Source organism: Oryzias latipes, chromosome 18, assembly GCF_053564925.1.
Source record: "Oryzias latipes strain Hd-rR chromosome 18, Olatipes_Hd-rR_3.1".
In the NCBI taxonomy this organism is placed as follows: Eukaryota; Metazoa; Chordata; class Actinopteri; order Beloniformes; family Adrianichthyidae; genus Oryzias; species Oryzias latipes.
The window spans coordinates 31,276,179-31,292,754 of NC_136254.1; the positions used below are offsets into that span (position 1 = coordinate 31,276,179).

A 16,576-nucleotide genomic window follows, 5' to 3' on the forward strand; every position below is an offset into this window, starting at 1 on the left:
ACACAAATTATGATATGAATTAAATTGTTGTTAAAATTAATCTTTACATTCCTAACATTCATAAAACAAATTTTGGTGCAAAGTTGGAATGACGTCAGCCTCTCTACTTTTTTGTTTTGTTTTTAGAGCTGACCTAAATATGTGAGAAAACCACAAGTTTCGTTACTACTTCGCGGACAAATTGATGCATGTGTGGAAGTATGTAGTCTGCAACGAATTTGAAAAGCTGACTCTTTCAAAAGGTGAACTCTGAAAAGGCTGAAGAACGTCAGGAAATGAGGACAGTGTTCTGAGAATATAAAGCATCGAAATAGGTTGATCTGTAAAAGACCAAAAAGATTCGTTTGGTTGCAAATATCAACCCCTCCAACTCTGGATCTTCATCTCCAGTGTTGACGTTCGTGACGAAAACACAAAAAGCAACTTTGCATTGAAATCCAACACTTTACAGTAGTGAAGTGTTTACGGAATTAACATTAACCAACTGATTTATGAAGCAGAAAAAGTAGCTTTGCACAATTATGTGACTCTAAACGTTACTATATCTGTCAGAATTACGCTAACAGCATAAGAGGTAAAAGAGTTAATAGTAGTTCAAAGAACGTGTGTTCCACTATCAAAGAGTGAATTGGTATTGAAGAACAGTTCAGCATGAAATGATTTTGGCTTCCCAGTGGAAATACCTGACTACACTGCTGTCTGCATTCACCTCTAGAACAACGGATCTATTGCATAACCAAGGAGAACAAGTTTGATCAAAGTGCAAGTTTTGACAAGACTTCTTTGTTGGAGTTTGTTCATGAGTGTTTTAATCACAGCAATGAGACTTCACAGTCTGACTCTGACCACTTTTCCACTCTTTTGTTTGGCGAATCGAGCAGGAAGTCATGGAAACGAGTCCATTATCACTTTTCAAGGGTCTAGTCTTGGTTGGGTCCATAAAATATCAGACGGGGATAAGTGTCCTTCCTTTTTGGTGAAAGATATCCCCTTTAAAATAAGCCATAACAGCTGGAAAGTCTGGCTGTAACTGTACACCGCGTTCATACAGCAGCAGCAGCAGCAGCATCGTCACAATCGGGCCTCGGTTCTCCACACCGGATCTCTGTGTTCCTTTGGTGCTTTCCCCTCATCTTTTCCTTCACCTCTGCGCCGGGAGCAGAACCAGCAGACAGTGACGGCTGTGTTTGCTCTCAGGGTGTGGCAGCTTTGTGGGTTCTGCATGTGTTCTTTTTATAGCTCGCAGGGGAAACTCGAGCAGCATCGGAGGAGTATCAGAAGCTGCTTTTCAGCCGTTTGTTTGAGTTTAAGGCAGAACGTTGAGTGTTGAAGTGACACCATTCAAAAGGCTTCAAAGGGGTCAGAAAGTCTTCGTGTTGTTCTGAGTTTGTGACAGATCTCACCAGATGTCTATAGCTAGGACACATGGAACATGTGATGCATTTATCCCATTGTTTTCACACTGGACAAGCATCTACTGTATACAGTTGAAAGATTCTTGGTGCAAATCTGGTGATTCTAGCTCCAGGTTTGTTATTTCAGAGCTTTTTCCGATATAGCAAAGACTTGGTGTCGTAGAATTCTGGCCGAACACAAACCACAATTATTATTTTCAAATGGTTAGCACATCCATATGTCTACCAAATCCGAGTCCCTGATTGGTCAAAGTGTAACTTACGTTCTATTGCCGAAAACAGCCTTAAAAATGTGCTTTATACCTGAGCACGAGTTTTACACGCGAAACGCGCCTTTAGGTAGATTTTTCGTTGTAAGTAGTCGCTTGCTAAATGGGACCAGACCTGAGGACAAATGTTTTGCTGCTGATGTAGCATATGACCTTAATTATTCACTGGGTTTCGTGCATTTCCACCAAAACTATCCCAACAAGCTACAGTTAAACCATGCAGCAACTTTTTCAATGATCTTTATCTGTTTATTGGTCATTGGGAACCCTGCAATGTGTGGACGAAGTGCAAACTGGAGGAAACAGAACCGAGAACTTCTGCCAACTTAAAAATGAATGAAAATGTTTTTATTTTGAAAGATTAAAAAAAAAAAAGGCGTTTTAAAACATTTCTGTTTAAACCAAAGGCTGGTGTTGCGGTTGTGACGGCTGGTTTTCCAAGCTCAACACGCATAAGAGGCGTGTTCTCATAAAGTCACTCCACGTCCTCATCCGTAAAAATGCTGCTTTTTCACAACTGCTGGAGTTTAGGAAACGAGTGTAATCCTCTGAGATAAATGTGTGTCTGTGTTCAGTTCCTGTTATCTTCAACTGTCACACTTGTTTCCTTCTGCAGTTTATGACTTTTCGCTGGCGACACTTTTTTTCTGGCTTGTGTTTCAAGTTTTAGTCTGGAGGAAGTGAGTTCATAGAAACACTTCTGTTTCATTGACTTTTTTATGCATTTAAAATGACTCAAACTAAACAAGTGTCTTTTATCTAAACTTTAACTTCTGTTTTAAAATTTTCACGAAAATAAATGTGTTTGCTTCACCAGCAGATACCACATCAGGTGTTGCAACATCTTAAGCATTTCGATTGGTTCTCCTGTAGGGTTTGTAACACGGTTTGGACTCTGCAAGATATTTGTAAACCAAGACTTTGAGAACAAGAACAAACGTCTTTCTTAGGAAGAACACCAAATATACATTGTTCACTGCAGCAATGAGGAATCGAAAACAAGAGAAAACTGAGAAAAACAAAGTTTTTCCACAAGAGCTAAGGCACACATCTTTTTACGCTAGAACAAAAACAAATATCTGTCAGTGTAAGAAAAAAAGACGTCTCTACTAGTTAGAGGAAGAACAGATGTCTTCCAATATGGTAACAAATTCAATGTCTTTCAATGGGTATACAAGAACAATTGTCTTTACATTCAATATCAAATGTCCATGTGAGAACAAGAATAAATGACTTTTGGTAAGAAAGGAACAACAACCTTTTAATGTTAACAAACAATGTCTTGCCATGCAAGAACAAATGTCTCTCAGGACAAGACATACTTCATAAATCCTAACAGATTTCTTTCAGGGCACAACAAACTTGAGATTTTCTGTAGAACTCTGATAAACCGTCTTATTGTCGGTTGATGTAAAGCAGTACATCAACCGTACTGCAGCACTGACAGAGGACGTATTGTAGATTGGACGAAAGAGGGATAGAAGCTTTTTGTGTCAAACGGGAGAAGTATTTCTAATTATATAAGCGGTTACCTGTGGAATAAAGAGGGGTGAATGGAGGCATTTGTCACGTAAAGGTCAGATCATAAAGCTCAGCCTGGCTTTGGTATTTCTAAAAATGTGGTTCCGCCCCCCACATTAACCACGCCCGCTTTGGATATCTGACACAGTAGTTTTTCCTCAGTTGAGTAACACAACAATGAATGTGTTGGAAAAAGCTGCAGAAACATCCAAGTTCAGCAAGAAGGACTATTTTTGTCTTGAAGCCCTGTGTGCAAGAACAAACGTCTTGCTTCATCTCGAGGATGAACAAAGGTGTTGCAAAGCTAAAAGAGACTAATCAGATTTCCACGCTGGATTTTAAATTCTGCTGTCATAAAACCAAAGAAAACAAAGCTTCAAACCTTTTTAGGATTTGTCTAAAACTCACAAAAGGACAAAGTGTTTGTACTTGAAATGAAACCATTCAATGTGAAAAAGTAAAATGTAAAAATTTCTTACATTTTTTTAATTTTTTGGTAATTGAAAGCTTTCCCACCGTCAACGCCTGCATTTCTGTTGTGTTTTTTTTTTTTTTTATAAACCTGAACTACAGAAATAAATGTGTTGTTTTTTTTTGTCTTCCAGAGTTCTCAGATTGATCCAGAAGAACTTTTCACTAAGTTGGATCGAATTGGAAAAGGATCATTTGGAGAGGTGAGCATATGTTCAGTTTATCTTGTTTTTTGAATCTCATGTCAATATAATGTGTTTTCTCTGTATCTACTGTCATAAATCTATGAATTATTTTTAATAAAGTTCGATCAATCTTTTGTGTTTGTCCTATTTCATTTTCCTAGCCCGCCTTTTTTCAATAGTACTTCATAAGTGTGTTTTTATGCCGATGATACTAGCCTTTTCGTTAAGTCGGTTTTTCAAATGTAATTTAAAAATAAAACGTCTAAAAAAGGAAAGAAATGATTTTTTTTCACTGTTTTTATTTGTTTCTTCATTTGCATCTTTGTCCAGATGTTTTTTTTAAATAAAGCTTGTTTTAACTCCTCTCCAGGTGTTCAAAGGCATCGATAACCGCAGTCAAAGCGTGGTCGCCATCAAGACGATTGACCTGGAGGAGGCTGAGGATGAGATCGAGGACATCCAGCAGGAGATCACGGTGCTCAGTCAGTGCGATAGTCCGTATATCACCAAGTACTTCGGCTCCTACCTGAAGGTAAATGGGGGTTGCCACGGTTCGTACCGTCACCGATTTGCATCCCAACGACCAAACTGACTCCTCTTCCAGGGCAGCAAACTATGGATCATCATGGAGTATCTGGGTGGAGGATCGGCACTGGACTTGGTGAGTGTTGGGATACGCTGGGCCGAACAACAAGCCTCTCGGCTGCCGGGCTTGTTGTGAGAGCGAGGCGCGTTTGAAGCCCCGCCCTGGCGGACCTTCCAGCCTTTGATCTTTGCTCACGCGTACTTGTCTGCAGCTGCGGGCGGGGCCCTTTGACGAGTCTCAGATCGCCACCATGCTGAAGGAGATCCTGAAGGGTCTGGACTACCTGCATTCGGAGAAGAAGATCCACAGAGACATCAAAGGTGCAGAGCAACACTAAACGAAACCAAACGTAGCTGTTGAGGGAGAACAGGAAGTTGATAAACTTCAATGATACCTGTGGAGGATTTGGACTTACAGTGGGGGGGGTTATTTTATTTCAGTTATTTTAATGACAAACACCGAAAAGAAAGGATCAATAAATGTCTTTAGTTTGAAGGTTTTTATTTATATTTAATAGTTGAAGTGTCATTTTTGTTCAACCCCCCCTAAATTTTCTGAGGATGTTCATTTCAATAGTCCCTTCTTTAGAAATATTGCCAAACAGTTCAAATATAAAATGCCAAATTTCAACCAAACTTTATTTTTTCAAATGGATTCATATTTCGAAACTTTTTTTTAGGTATTTTTTTTTCTCCTAAAATAACCAAATTCAGCTAAATAAATGATTCAATTCATCAGTTTTCTTTGCTGCGTTCATCCGTTTTCATCGATTAAAACCAGCTTCTCTCTATCAGTGATGAAAGTCTTCCGGGAATTCCCGGAAATCCGGGTTTTTGAGCAAACCGAACGTACTTTCCGGGAAATAAAGACCTGATCTCTAGGGACAAATCGCTTTCCGGATTAGAAAATGGTCTGAAATCAGCTAATTTTAGCTTTATTTTCTATATTTCTCCGCAGATCGCTTCCTCTATGGTCGTGGCCATCTCTCATCTTCCCGGCCTAATTGACCAATGACGGGACGTTTTAGTTGCTTTCGGATGCGTCGACGGGTCTGATTGGCTCTGTCTGCACCACGTGGTCAGCGTGACTTGCTTCCCTAGAGACCAAAACTGGCGGACCCACGCTAAACTTTCACAAACACACCTGAAGAGTTTGCGATCAAATTTCTGTTAAAATAATGGCAGGCATCGTCATTATTGAGCGTGGTCACGACCTCAGTTGTGAGAAGACGATAAAAAACAAATTGAAGTGGTCTTGGCTGGAAAAAAAAGATTTTTAAGGTAGTGTAGGTCAAATACTTTTTTGTGTAAAATAATCTCAAAACCACATTTTGAAATAATTTCAATTTTAGTTTTGAGTTTCAGTTTTTATTTTGAATACATTTCTCTATCTAATTTATTTGTATTTCCTAATTACCATGATTTAGTTCAGTATAGTTGACATTAATTATAAGTATTTGATGGTTTGGACCCGCACTCCCTTAAAAAATAATGTTTACAATGTTTAGTTTAGTTTGTATGTTTGTTTTGATATTTCCCAGATTACTTAGTATTGGTGTTAAAGAATTGATGTATTATGTTATAGAATTATAGTTTAAAGCAGATCCCATATTTTGATGTAATTATAGTTTGAGAAAACAGTGCAAGTGGATGTTGTACATCAGTCATTTCTAAAGCAGAAATAATGTATAAATAACTGAGCTATTTTCATAGAATATCATAGTTACTGGTGTTCTTTTTGCCATTTGGGGCTTTGATGTTACTATATTTTAGCAATTGTATGTTTTGCAGCTTTAAGGAAAAGCGTAGATTGTAGGATTGTGTTACTTTGAGCAATTTTCCAAATTCTTTTTTAGGACCAGCAAGTCCTTAATGGAGAGTCAAACTAGGGGTTTGAATGACAAATCATGATGCTCCAATTAGTCTTAGTTTCTTGATAAAGAAGTGAATAACTAGCTGCCAGAATGCACCAGAATGCATCTAAGACCACGTATTTTTCCAAAATTTCGCTCTGTGCCCGCCATATCGCTCAAAGAAAAGTTCAGGGATTTTTTCCTTGCCTGACTTTCATCACTGCTCTATTTAAATCCCGGCGTCTTTTTCTTTACGGTTCCCAACGATCAGGAATTTCCTTACTGCAGCGTCGCGGACGCTGATGCTGTAAATGTCTTTACAGGAAGTGATGTCACAACATAACTCTTCAAAAGCTCAAAATATGTCAAGAAAAAGTGATGCATTTCATCTAAAAGCTGTTGAAAACACATTATTTCTAATTTTTTTTTAAGTCATCATAGAAGCAACAGGAGTTAAAAACAAGTTCTGGTCACAAAATAGAACCTTTTGATTCCACTGTTTTGGAATTAATAATTAGCAAAATATTCAGGTTTGTTTTCAAAAGTCCACAGAAAATGTCGATTTCAATGTCATCATCCTCATGAGGATGAAGATTTTCTAAGAGCATGACTCGTCATAAACAGCTTCAAGAAACCCAAAGCTTTTACTTTGACTTCCTGCTACTTCCTTCCTGCTGCAGTTTTGTGGACAGCAGGAAGTCTAGAAAGTTATTACAACTGCTGGAAATATAGGAAACTGTTTTATTTCATCTTTAATTATCAGTGTTTTGAAAATAAAAGTTTTTGTTTTGATTCGGTAAATCCAATGTTGCGTTCAAATACATCAGGGTATCTATTATTAACATTCTTTGTTAAGTTTTATGATGCTTTAAAGATTATTTTCACTTAAACTTATTTCATTTTTTTTATTGGAAACTCTTTGGATTTCTGAATTTCTTGTAGATTTTTTTTTTTTGGTCAAAAATGATCAAATATTTCTGTTGGATGACGACATGCACAGGTTTTCTGTCTCTCTGAAACCCTTAATAAGAATGCAGATGCCAGACAAGCCTCTGTGACCTCTGACCTCTGGAATCCAACGGGAGCTGCGGACTTTTCTCTTTGCCGTGAAAACGTTTTCATCCTCCTCGTCTCGTCTCGTCCACAGCTGCAAACGTCCTGCTGTCCGAACACGGTCAGGTGAAGCTGGCGGACTTCGGCGTGGCAGGTCAGCTGACCGACACGCAGATCAAGAGGGAAACCTTCGTGGGAACGCCGTTCTGGATGGCGCCTGAAGTCATCCAGCAGTCTGCCTACGACTCAAAGGTCAGGCACCCGTTTACTTTACGGCTAACGCCTCCCCCGGGGCCGTCTGACCCCCCCCCCCCCTCCCCCACGGGGCTGTTTTTGTTCTGAAAGAGCAAATCTGGGCCGTTTCTAACACAAAGGGAGCCTCCATTTCCCAGAAAACACTGGGCCTCCCTCTCTGAGAACTATTTGTGTGCCACAGATTGGTGAACCAGAAAAGAGGAAGACATTTGCATTTTCTTTTTTAAAGCACAAATCGTTTCAAATATGCAAACAATTCTTCATTTAGGGAAGTTTGAGCCCGCCGTAAACACAGGAAGAACACGGCGAACACACGATCAAATGCTACTTCCCCGTTTGATGCGAGAGCGCTCACACTTGTCCGGTTTGGAGAGCTGATAGTGGAACCATGGCTGAGTCTTTAGAGCAGGCATGTCCAAAGTCCGGCCCGGGGGGGCCAAGTGCAGCTCACATTTAGATTTCATGCAGGTTGCTGTCATAAAATCAATAATATATGAAAAAAAACACACAGTGTTTTAGATGGGATTTGTCAGCTCTCATGCTGAAAAGATCATAAAAACATTTATTAGTGAAATAATTTGAGAAAATACATGAAAAGATGAAAAACAAGCCAAGAAATTCATTGAAATTCCCCCCCGCCTATGTGTGGGTTTTGTTTTTAGCTCTTATAAAGAAAGTTTCCTTCTGTTGGTAATAAATTAAATATACCTTTTTGAAAATGTTGGAATAATTTTTTTTTGCTTGATAATTAAAACACAAATGTACAAATATTTAGTCCATCTTTAACTCATTCAGAAAATAGAGAATATTTGAAGAAAACACGGTATAGACCTATTTTTTTTATGTAAAGTTTTTTGATTTTTTACTTTAAAAAAACAACCTTTAACTCCAATTTTTTTCTCTTCTATAAAATAACTGCTATAGTATAAATGTGTCCATTTTTGCTAATAGTACGTAAACGCCAATTTATGAAATATTTCTAAATAAAACTAATCAAGATGATTTTCTTGTCTAGTCTGTGCATTTTCCTCCCGTCAGTCCACTGCTGAACGTCGACAGAATCCCAGTCCTGAAGCTCTAAAGTTTGTTTGCCCCTCCCCCGTTTGCATGTCGCCGTGGCAACCAGGAGAGCCTGCAGTTGCTCCGGCCTTGGGGGCGGTTTCGTTATTCCCTGAGCGCGCCCGGGTTCGTTTGCATGAGGCAGACGGCCGCCCTGCGGTCGGTGACGTCCCGCCGGCGGACGGCGAGCAACAGGTTTTTCCCGTTGACTGGGATTCCCTCCGCCGGCTCTTTGTCTCTGTATTTTTAGCCGCATTTCAAACACTAACCTGGCTGTTATGGACAAACAATTTAGCCATGAACGAGGATAATGACATTTTTTGAAGCTTTTCTATTGAGGAATGCAAACTAATTTGCTTGTGTTTTGAACCCCTAGTGGTCACCTGGTGAACTGACATGGCTCCAGCTTTATGGGGTACCAGCAAATACTTTTTTTGTTTTTAGTAAACACTCATTTTTATTATAAAGTAAGTTAAAAGCTTCCTTTTAATTGATGTCAACGAGATAAAAAGACCATTTTTGTTGTAAAGTGGAGCCATTTTTGTCATCTTGAATTGGAGCCATCTTTATTGTGTAACAAGCAACCCAGCATTTAGCTGGTGAACTGGCAGCTTGAATGTTTTCAAACCAGCTTCAAACAGGAAGCTATGGTGTGCTAAATGTTCAAGTGTCCTGATTTAACTGTGCATTCTCAGTGTTTTAATCATTTGTGATCTTTTATAGACTCATTGATCACAAACATAATTTCATTTTTTCTTTGACTTTCGAGCCTCTTTTGTTTGCCGTTTTATTATTATTATTGTTATTTTGTTATTATTTTATTTTATTCTGATCTGTTCTTCCTTTCTTTCCTGTTTTAGTTTTTGGTAGAAAATCCAGACGACAAGCGGATTGTTGTCCACGGGGAACGGGATAACGTCCTCTGGCTTTTTTTTGTCGCATTCTGGTGAACAAAGTTTAGAAAAATACAACTAAGATGATGTGACACCAGAATAGAGGCCTGGGTTCATTTTTTTATAAAGCTTTTAGATTCGAATTCCATGAAATCTATGTTTTCCGTCAGTTTGTTGTGTTGCTGATATTAAAGTCAGGGCGTCAGTTTAGCTCAGGCGGTAGAGCAGGTCGCCCAACAACCAAAGGGTTGGCGGTTCCCGCTCTCCCCAGCCAGCTGTCGCCCCCCGAGGGCAGCTAGTCTGCAGTCTGATTGGTCCGTCTACATTTCAATGGCAACCGCTCTCTCCGATCAGGACTGGGCGTGTTAGAAGGCCACACCTTCCACTGAAGGCGGGCTCGGGAGCATCTGTCAGTCAAACGCTTTGAACGTTATTGATGCATCTGATTGGTCAGTTTATAACTTGGAACTACAGCAAAAATATCATGAAAGGATAGGATTAGCAAGAACATGTTTATAAAAGAGCGGTTCTTCTGACCAACAGAATGTCTGAGTATCGGCTGCTTTTATTCTTCTTGGTACTTCCTGTTTGGAACGTGAGGGCGGAGGGGTTGTTCAGTCCGGTTCTCATTTCCCGTCAATGCTGAACCTTATAGAAGGTCTATGGACTGTTGACTCGATGACTGTACCACAAACCCAACAATGGAGATGATCCGAGGCAGCCTTCAAAGCAGCCTGGACCTCCATACCATTGGAGCGTGGAGATCTTGGTTTCCTAACATTTTCTGATGGGATTTTCCCATTTACTAAGGAGCCTAAAGCTTCAGTTTTTATTATCTAACCAATAAAATAAAAGCTTAAAAGACATGAAAGTAGAATCCAAGGTTTCTTTTTTAATATACTCAGTTTAGAAGTTAGAAATGATTGTCAGTTGTGATGTGAAGTTTTAGGAGCTTCTATACGTAGTTATAAAACACCCTAAAAAGGCCGAGTCGCCTCATTCTTTTCCATCAACCGACTGATTCCAGTGGAAATCTCTTCATTGGAACCACGTTTCCATAGATGGTGTCCGTTCAGGTCACCATAACGGCGTTTGGAGCAGCTTTGTTTGACTTTCCACAGCCAGAGGTGCAGGTCAGGCTCACAGTAGGAACATCGGATGATGCAACATCCACACCAAATGGTTTCTGGGTAAACTGAGGCAACATCCTCCTCCTTTTTTTTTTTTTTTTTTATCCGAGTTTTCAAAATAGGATGGATGAAGTCCAAACCATGTTTGGCTTCAACATAAGCGAGGAAATACTTTACAGCTTCACGGTTTAAACACTTTAATCAAGCAGAAGGGATGAAGATGAACATAAAGGTCGTGTCACACAAAACTTTGCACATTTTCCACATATGACATGTCGTTCTTTCGTGATAATTCATACGTGTTTCTTGCGTTTCTTGCGCAGATGTCCGTCGAGGGTTTCGGCCGATGGGTCTTTACGTGAAGTTTAGTTTTTATCTGTTCCAAATTTTGGGCTGGTTGAAAATGACGCAGTTTATGCGTATTTTGCGTAGTTTATACGTAATTATTGCGTAAATCTTACGCAGTTGTGTTTGATTTTTTTTTTTTTGTGAGATGCATACGGAAATTTGCGGCTTTCCTCGACCAATCCACGTATGTCTGACAGACTTTTCACACCTGTGCCTTTTCATATTGCGTATACGTTTAAATTATCACGTTCAAATTACGTAATTGATGTACGAATCGCAAACTGAGTTTCAAATAAACACGGTTCATGTTCTACGTTGGTTTACGTGTTCGTTGTGTGGTTTATTTGTACTTCAGTTCTGGCCGTTTAAGGTTTATCTTAAAAAAGTGTAGGGAGTAGTGAATATTTTATGTTCAGAACTTCTGGTCCAAATCCCGCCAGTTAAAGTGGTGCGGAGCACTTTTAGAACTTCTTCATGTCTTTGGATCTAAAGCTGCAACAAGTACCTGAAGACTCGGATATTTGCGATATATCCCTGATTAATTCAGTGCAGATCGCTGAGTCGTGAATATTTTTACACATAGTGGGGTGTGGTAAAAAAAAGTAATGTACTTCAGAAAAATTGCAGCAGAATGTTTTATATTAAGTATATAAAGTAAACAAACGAAATGCGCTACTGTCACCGGAAGTTGATGGATTTCCAAAGTAAAGTGTCAGTGAACGTCCTCATTTTTCAAAGTAAAACTATCGAGTTTTTTTCGTAAATAAAAAAAAAAAAGACTACAGTTCAGTTTACTGACATAGGTTCTGAAAAACGGATTTTGGTTAATCATAGTCAACAATTAAAAAATACAAAATGAAAAATATTTCTAATGAGACTTTCTGCTAGCATGAACGTGTCTGCAAAATCTAAAATGTTGGAGTTTTTTGGTTTTTCTTCTAAAAATAGAAAGTCAGCTTATAAAACAGGTCTGTTGGAAAGACTGTTGTAGTTTAGATGAAAGGACAGTCGATGTTTCCTACTTGTTGCCTTTTTATTGAGGTGTTGCTGCGTCTTCATTTACTTTCTTCTTAGCATCGACCCACTTGAACTCCAGTCGGTAAAAGTTTGAGGATGGAAAAACATTTTCCGTTTTTTTTTTTGTTAAACGATCCAAAACATTTACGTTTGTTTTGTTTACTGCTGAAGTTAACCAGGAAGTTGACAGAAAAAGCTATGAGTGTGACGTTATTTAAAGTGGTCAATATCATTTCTTTCTTTCTTTCTTTCCAAATCTTTGTTTTTATACGTTAAGTTGATTCTGATCTCCTGTTCTAAGCAAAGGATGATTAAATACACATTATTTTCATTCATCGCGTTCAAAAGACAAGCGGTGCGTTTGTGTGTAGCCACATGCTGCCATATGGTCGGTGTGTAACTGTAATGGATCTGCAGAGTTGACGTTCTAGCAGTAACCGAGCGTCCTGTGACTCAGCACCATACTGTCTGTCTGTGTGTGTGTGGGTGTGTGTGTCTGTCGGTGTGTGTGGTGAGGGTTTGTGAAGGGTGCCACCGCTACACAACTGTCAGAGTTGAGAAGACTCATTGTTCTGGACTCTTAGGCGTTGATGAAACCTTTTCAGAGTTGCTTCCTCTAGGGTTGTGTGTTGGCAAGACTCTGGGGATTTCCTGCTTTTCTTGGAATCATTTATGAAATATTTGATCAACACGGATTTAAAGGCGCATCGTCAACGAATGGTCTGTTTTCAAACATACGGCACATTGGACTATACGGCACATTAACCGAGACCAGAGTCAGGCATGAATCTGCCAGTCAGTCAGACTGATGTTTACAGGAACTCTAGAACATGTTTGTAACACGCTACAGGTATAACAAACACGTAGCCAGGTTAGAAGCGCTAGCTGGGTCAGGGTATTCACAACGACTGTAACTTCTAAGCTCGTTAGGAGAATCTGCTAAAATAAACGTTACTGTGACTTAGGGCTGTGACGATAACCGCATCACTGCACGTTTTTTTAATTTGAAAGTTCTGCATATGGCGCGTGATTTGAACTATAATAAACACATTAAACACATTCATCTTTGCTGATAATTTACTTTTTCTGCTAGTCCTGTGTGTAGAAAAAGTCTTCATCCTCCACTGCAAGGGAGGGCGGGGCAGCCCATTATACATATTATGGGGGTCCTGACACCATGACTCTTGCTGCTTCATCACAGCGGTGGTAAAAAATCCCACACCGTCACAGCACTACTGTGACTACGCTAACCCCCTAACTTTGTTAGTAACACGCGGTCCAAAACTGCTACGGGTTGGCTGCGTCAGAAGCGTTAGCGTAGTCACAAGGCCTGTAACTCCTAACCTCATTTGCAACACGTAAGAAACAATACTTCTAAAATAAAGTTTGTTTCTCTGACTATGCTAGTTGTTCGTAACAGTCTAAGGCCGAAACAAACTGTGACCACGCTAACCCCAAACCTTGTATAAAAACACTTTTAAAAAAGCATAGCATAGAGTTAGCAGGTTCACAATATCTGTAACTCCTAACCTTGTTTGCAATGCATAAAAAACGATGGATACCGCTAAAACATAATTGTGACTACGCTATCTCCCAAACTTTTTAGTAAAGTTTAAAAACAAAAAATTCAATTCCGACAACCCGATATGTTCGCTAGGCTAGCATGCTAGCATGAGATGGTTCTGGTGCTGAGCTGCTGAAAGAGTCTTGGTGTGCTGAGCTGCCATCTCTTGATTGGGGGTGTAAGTGGAAAAGTCGGACACTGAACTACATTTTGGCGTATAAATAGCTAGTTAAAAATGTTTAAAATCCATACAGGTCTTGCCATTTTTAAAAATCTGATCCAATATAATCTGACTGACTGACAGACTCATGTCTGATCAACACACATTTAAAGTCGCATCGTCAGCGAATGGTCGGTTTTCAAACTGATGATGATGTTTTCTGCTCCTGTGTGTCTCTACAGGCAGACATTTGGTCTTTGGGCATCACGGCCATCGAGCTCGCCAAAGGGGAACCGCCAAACTCAGACATGCATCCCATGCGCGTCCTCTTCCACATCCCCAAGTCTCCTCCTCCCACGCTGAGCGGAGACTTCTCCAAGAGCTTCAAAGAGTTCACCGAGGCGTGCCTCAACAAAGACCCGGCCTTTGTACGCATCCAAGTTACTTTCAATCAAATAGATGATTTTTCCATCCTAAGGAGGTCAAATCGTGCTTTTGTCTTGATACAAATTTATATCTGTACGTCTTCTAAAGTCATATCCAGCTTTTTGTTGTGATAAAAAAGATTTTTAGGTGTTTTGAAGTTTTTAAAGTAACTATAAGAACAACTTAATCATTTATTATTAAAGAAAAAACAGAAATAGTTTTGTTTCATGTGGAGCTTTGGTACCAAATGGAACATTTTGAAACTTTATTTTTAGTTACTTTGCACTCCTGTAAACGTAAGGCCGCTCCATGAAAGTTTTGTTGTGTTTTGCTGCCACCTAGTGGAAGAAATTATTAAATCTCCTTAATTTGATCAATAAACCTGAGGCCAAACATTTAATCATTTTATATTTTTTTGCCTCTTACTTTGAAAAAATCTCATTTCCTCTTTTTTTTTTTTTTTTTAATTCCCCTCCTTTGGCTTCACTCTACGGTCCTGCAGCGGCCGACCGCCAAAGAGCTGCTGAAGCACAAGTTCATCACCAAGCACTGTAAAAAGACGTCTTACCTGAGCGAGCTGATCGACAGGTACAGGAGGTGGAAGGAGGAAGGTCACAGCGGCAGCAGCTCCGACGACTCAGACAGGTGACTTCAGGGCTTTCTTCTGCTGCTGCTGCATGTCGGTTCAGCGCCTACAACTGTTTGTTTGTGTGAGCAGTGAGTCCAGCAACAAAGAAAACGACATGCATCCTGAGTGGTCCTTCACCACCGTCCGGAAGAAGAAGACAGAAGGCAGGATGGTCCTCAACGGGACGGTTAGTCGCAGTATCTGGTTCCTCGGGAACCTTCATCCTGATCCTCCGATGGTTTTAGGGCATTCGGGTTGAAGCAGAAATGTTCTTTATCTTCAGACTCCAGAGCAGCTGAGTAAATCTGCCAGCCTGAGCACGGTCATCTCCCCGGTCTTCACTGAGGTGAGCGTCAAAATAAGAGTTTAGTTGAAAGACAAATGGTCTTTTAACCAAATTCAGTTCTAATTATTTAAAACACTTGATCACATTTTATTTTTTTTATTTAACTTTTACTTTTTCTCTAATTTTTTGATAGTGCAGTCCTGAAAAAATACTGTTTGAATATTTTGCTCTGAATAAATCATAATAATTTATAGTGGCTGGAATTATTATTTTTTTCAGTGCACTCACTTTCACTGTTCGACTTTTTTTCTTCTGTTCTTTAATTTTGTATTCTGTTATTATTAACACAAAATATGTTAAACAGACTTTAATCTGATGAATGTAATTCATAGTTGAGGCAAAATTTGAAAGAATAAATCGAGTTTGGCATTTTACCTTTCCTTTTTCTTTGTATTTAAACCTGCAACCAAAGGTAGAATATAAATACTTTATTTTCTTTTTATTGTTTTGAATTGAATTTTATCAGATCACATCAATAACTTGTTATTCAAAACAACACATTTACTGTCATCAATTTACAAAAATCAGATTACCATCAATTGGTAAAAAAACAAAAATGTAGTTTATTTTGGAAAACCCAACATGAATCTAAAGGCCCATCAGATGTAACCTTTTTTGGCCTTTAGCTAACTAGCCTTTAGCTAGCTAGCCTAGAGCTAGCTGTGCTTAGGCTAACTGGCATTAAACTAGCTGCTTTAGAGCTAGCTTGCCTTGAGATGGCTGGCCTTAACCCTTTTAACACAACAATTAACAACATTTTTTTCAACAATGTTACTCTTCAACCATTTACACAGGTAACGTAATTCCAACAGTTTGTGAAGTAGGAAAAATCAGCTCTACGCTGATGTGCAACACTTTACAGCAATACAGTGTTTACGCAATCAACGTAAACGTTGCTATTTCTTTAGCACAAAGCCGCTAGAGTTACGTTGAACGCGTCAACTGTCAAAGCGCTTGTTCTATTTAGGCATTGCCACTGATATCTTCTGGTGTTAAAGGGTTAAGCTAGCTAGCCTTAAGCTATCTGACCGTGCTATGTATCTGCTAGCTATAGTCTGAGGAATCGATTGACTTTTTTTTCTTATCCTCTTGTAGTTGAAGCAGCAACACAAGGAGCATTCGACGCAACGACTGGCCATCGAGCAGCTGGAGCACAACATTCAGCTGGCCGAAGACATCTGTCCGGGCATCACAGACAAGATGGTGACGCACATCATCGCCCGGTGCCAGAAGTATGACCATCGTCACTCAGTACTGAAAGACGCTGTTTGTTCTTCTTTTTAGCTCACAGACAAACAAATTCACAAGTTATTTGTGAGTTTTCTTGCCTGTTAAGAACATTTTTTTCATCTTTGGTCTCTAACTTTTAATGTGTGGTCCCGTCTCTTTAAGCCCCTC

General features: G+C 39.4%; 1 protein-coding gene across 1 annotated transcript in view; it reads left to right on the forward strand.

Annotated features, from left to right (window-relative positions):
- LOC101158974 (serine/threonine protein kinase 26) overlaps positions 1-16,576 on the forward strand; it is a 34,190-nt gene that overhangs the window by 16,061 nt on the left and 1,553 nt on the right. The window contains exons 2-11 of the mRNA XM_004079644.5: positions 3,811-3,879; positions 4,232-4,393; positions 4,466-4,522; positions 4,659-4,767; positions 7,447-7,604; positions 14,021-14,206; positions 14,707-14,849; positions 14,923-15,019; positions 15,116-15,178; positions 16,274-16,410. Coding sequence (XP_004079692.1) covers positions 3,811-3,879; positions 4,232-4,393; positions 4,466-4,522; positions 4,659-4,767; positions 7,447-7,604; positions 14,021-14,206; positions 14,707-14,849; positions 14,923-15,019; positions 15,116-15,178; positions 16,274-16,410 — 1,181 coding nt within the window. The remainder of the gene's footprint in view (positions 1-3,810; positions 3,880-4,231; positions 4,394-4,465; positions 4,523-4,658; positions 4,768-7,446; positions 7,605-14,020; positions 14,207-14,706; positions 14,850-14,922; positions 15,020-15,115; positions 15,179-16,273; positions 16,411-16,576) is intronic.